At 40.2% G+C, this 3,020-nt stretch overlaps 1 protein-coding gene across 1 annotated transcript; it reads left to right on the top strand.

Annotated features, from left to right (window-relative positions):
* The first annotated feature begins 1,278 nt into the window (after nt 1–1,278).
* On the top strand, nt 1,279–2,223 carry LOC114706673 (olfactory receptor 51I2-like). The gene has a single exon (XM_028889164.1). The coding sequence runs from the start codon at nt 1,279–1,281 to the stop codon at nt 2,221–2,223; it is 945 nt and encodes a 314-aa protein (XP_028744997.1).
* Nucleotides 2,224–3,020: the final 797 nt, after the last annotated feature.

Below are 3,020 nucleotides of genomic sequence, written 5' to 3' on the forward strand. Positions count from 1 at the left end.
ATTTGTATGTCAATTTACCTGCCAATGCACTGAGGATAAAATGAGAAGAATGGAGATGTGAGATGGCTTAGCTGGCAAAGGCAATTGCTACCAAGCTTGAGAGCCTGAGCTTGCTTCCTGGGACCCACGTGGTAGAAGTGGAGGGACAACTCTGGCAAGTTATCTTCTGGTTTTCACATGTGTCATGGTACATGCTCTTACACTAAACAGACAAATGCAAATAGGATACAATTTAAAAATAGAAGGAAATGCAGGCGATGATGGGAACTCATAATTTATTAAGGTGGAAAGATACTAATCAAAGAACCATATGTCTGTCACTTAATAACCTATGATAAAAACAATAAATAAAACATGGTAAAGCAAGAGCCAAACTCTGGAATCACCTTAGGGGTGTGCCAGTTGATGAATAGATAAAGGAAATGCACACAAACACATATATGCACACATGTGTGTATAAGCATGAATTTTATTCTTCTACAAGAAACAATGAAATTACATGGTTTTCAAGAAAATATATGTACTAAAGACAATCTTTAAGTGAAATAAGCCAGACAGGGAAAGAAAAAATATTATGTTACCTTTTTTTTAGTGGATTTCTTAGTCCTTCTTGCAGGCTTTCAGATGTAACTGCTATGCATGTGGCCTGAATAGCATTTTTAAGTCCCTCAAGTCAATGCAGCATACAGTTCAATTTGAGAATATTTGACCCGAGGAAACATATGAACATACAAGAAGAAAAATCAAAAGCAACAGGAGTGGCAGAGAGTGAGGTTGTTGAATTCTAGTGACAAAATGAATGGGCCAGAGAACAAAGAGGAGATGAGTTACTGGGTGATATTTGAATTCAGGAGAAAGAAGACAGACAGCTTAGAATTTAGTCAAAATGTGTCATAACTTGCATAGAAGAAAATAAATGTGCCTAATGTATTAAGAACTGATTTCATTGAGCATTGGTTGTATGATGATGTCTGAAAACCAGAGGCAAGAAAGGCCAGGTCATACAAATGTAAACATCTGTAAATAACATGGCACAGGAAGAATAAAAGATAGTGCTTAAAAAGAGTCAAGGGAAGTATCTGGGGAAAGGGAAAGGGCTTATACAGTCTGTTTTTTCCCCCCAGATCTTCCCATGGTCTTTGGTGTAGGAATCTAAGCATCATTTCCCTCCTATCTTGAGACCCTTGCAGGCCCCACTCTTCAGTTTTTCCATGGCCTAATCTCACTTCACTCCGGTATATCTCCCTACAGCTTTTAGGTAGCTATTCTGCAATCCTGATGAGGAGTGTCCAGACTAACACCTCAAGCACCACTAGCTTCATACTAACCGGCTTCCCAGAGATGGAGAGTCTGGAACACTGGCTGGCTGCCCTCCTGCTGCTGTTGTACATTATCTCCATTGTAGGTAATGCTCTGATTCTCTTCATCATAAAGGAGGAACAGAGCCTGCACCAGCCAATGTACTATTTCCTGTCCCTTCTATCTGTCAATGACCTGGGGGTGTCCTTTTCGACTTTGCCCACAGTGTTGGCTTCTATGTGTTTTCATGTCCCAGAGACTGCCTTCGATGCCTGCTTGGCCCAGATGTTCTTTATACACTTTTTTTCCTGGACAGAGTCTGGGATTCTCTTGGCCATGAGTTTTGACCGGTATGTGGCCATCTGTAACCCCTTGCACTATTCCTCTGTGCTTACGGATGCTCGTGTGGCCCATATGGGCATGTCCATCATTATTCGTAGCTTCTGCATGGTCTTTCCACTTCCTTTCCTACTGAAGAGGCTGCCCTTTTGTAAGGCCAATGTTTTGACCCATTCCTACTGCTTACACCCAGACCTGATACGCCTACCCTGTGGAGATACCACCATCAACAGCATGTATGGTCTGTTTATTGTCATTTCTGCCTTTGGTATAGATTCAGTGCTCATCCTTCTCTCCTATGTGCTCATTCTGCGCTCTGTGCTGGCCATTGCCTCCCAGGAAGAGAGGCTTAAGACACTCAACACCTGTGTGTCACATATCTCTGCTGTGCTCATCTTCTATGTGCCCATGATTAGTGTGTCAATGGTCCACAGATTTGTAAAGCATGCACCAGAGTATGTGCACAAGTTCACGTCCTTGGTCTATCTCTTTGTGCCTCCAATGCTCAATCCCATTATCTATTCCATCAAGACAAAAGAGATTCGCAGGAGGCTACACAAGATGTTGTTGGGCACCAAGTTCTGATTGGGGATGTGTTTTCTGACATTTTTGTTTTTGCTGATATTTTAATGTATCAAGAAAGTTTGTGGAGCCTTTAAATATATATATATATATATAATATATATGTATATATATATGGTCCTACATTTGGGAGTATGCATTACTTGCAAGATACAGCCTAGACACAATCTGCAACTCAAAACACCATGTAATTAATTAGGTCATAGTTTGCTGCAAATTAATTCTCTCCAACCAAACAAGAAAAAGACTTTTGAATTAGATCTTCTTTAGTTCCGATATACCACTAATAGCTATGCTTTCAAGTAATATAAAAATAAGTTCATTCATATATATATAAAATATATAATACATACATATGATATTATCTGATAAAATAATAATAGTTTTGGATATATTCAACCTTTGAAGTTTTTGAGTTATACAATAGCTATTTGATCATGGTGACATGTGCTGTCATCACTCAGGCACAACTAAGGGGAAGATTAAATTTCTCCTAAGAAGCTAATAGGCACCCTGAATGGAAGATGAACTGGTGTTAGTGACTAATGGAGGGGAAGATCCCTTTATCAGTCGTGGCAATGTGACCTACAGTCTACTGGCATGTGGTTCCTGTCCTACAATGAGTAGCACTGTCAAAGACCAGCCCTTGAGTTACAACAGAGTCCAAGAAATGACAGATAGCAGGGAAATCATAGAATCACAGCTATGAAAAGGCAGAAACCTTTTGAGATCCATAAATGTGAACACAACCCACATGACACAGGCAGGTGGACACTGGTAGAGTTAAGCACAGTGGCCTG

This window comes from Peromyscus leucopus, chromosome 1, assembly GCF_004664715.2.
Source record: "Peromyscus leucopus breed LL Stock chromosome 1, UCI_PerLeu_2.1, whole genome shotgun sequence".
Classification (NCBI taxonomy): Eukaryota; Metazoa; Chordata; class Mammalia; order Rodentia; family Cricetidae; genus Peromyscus; species Peromyscus leucopus.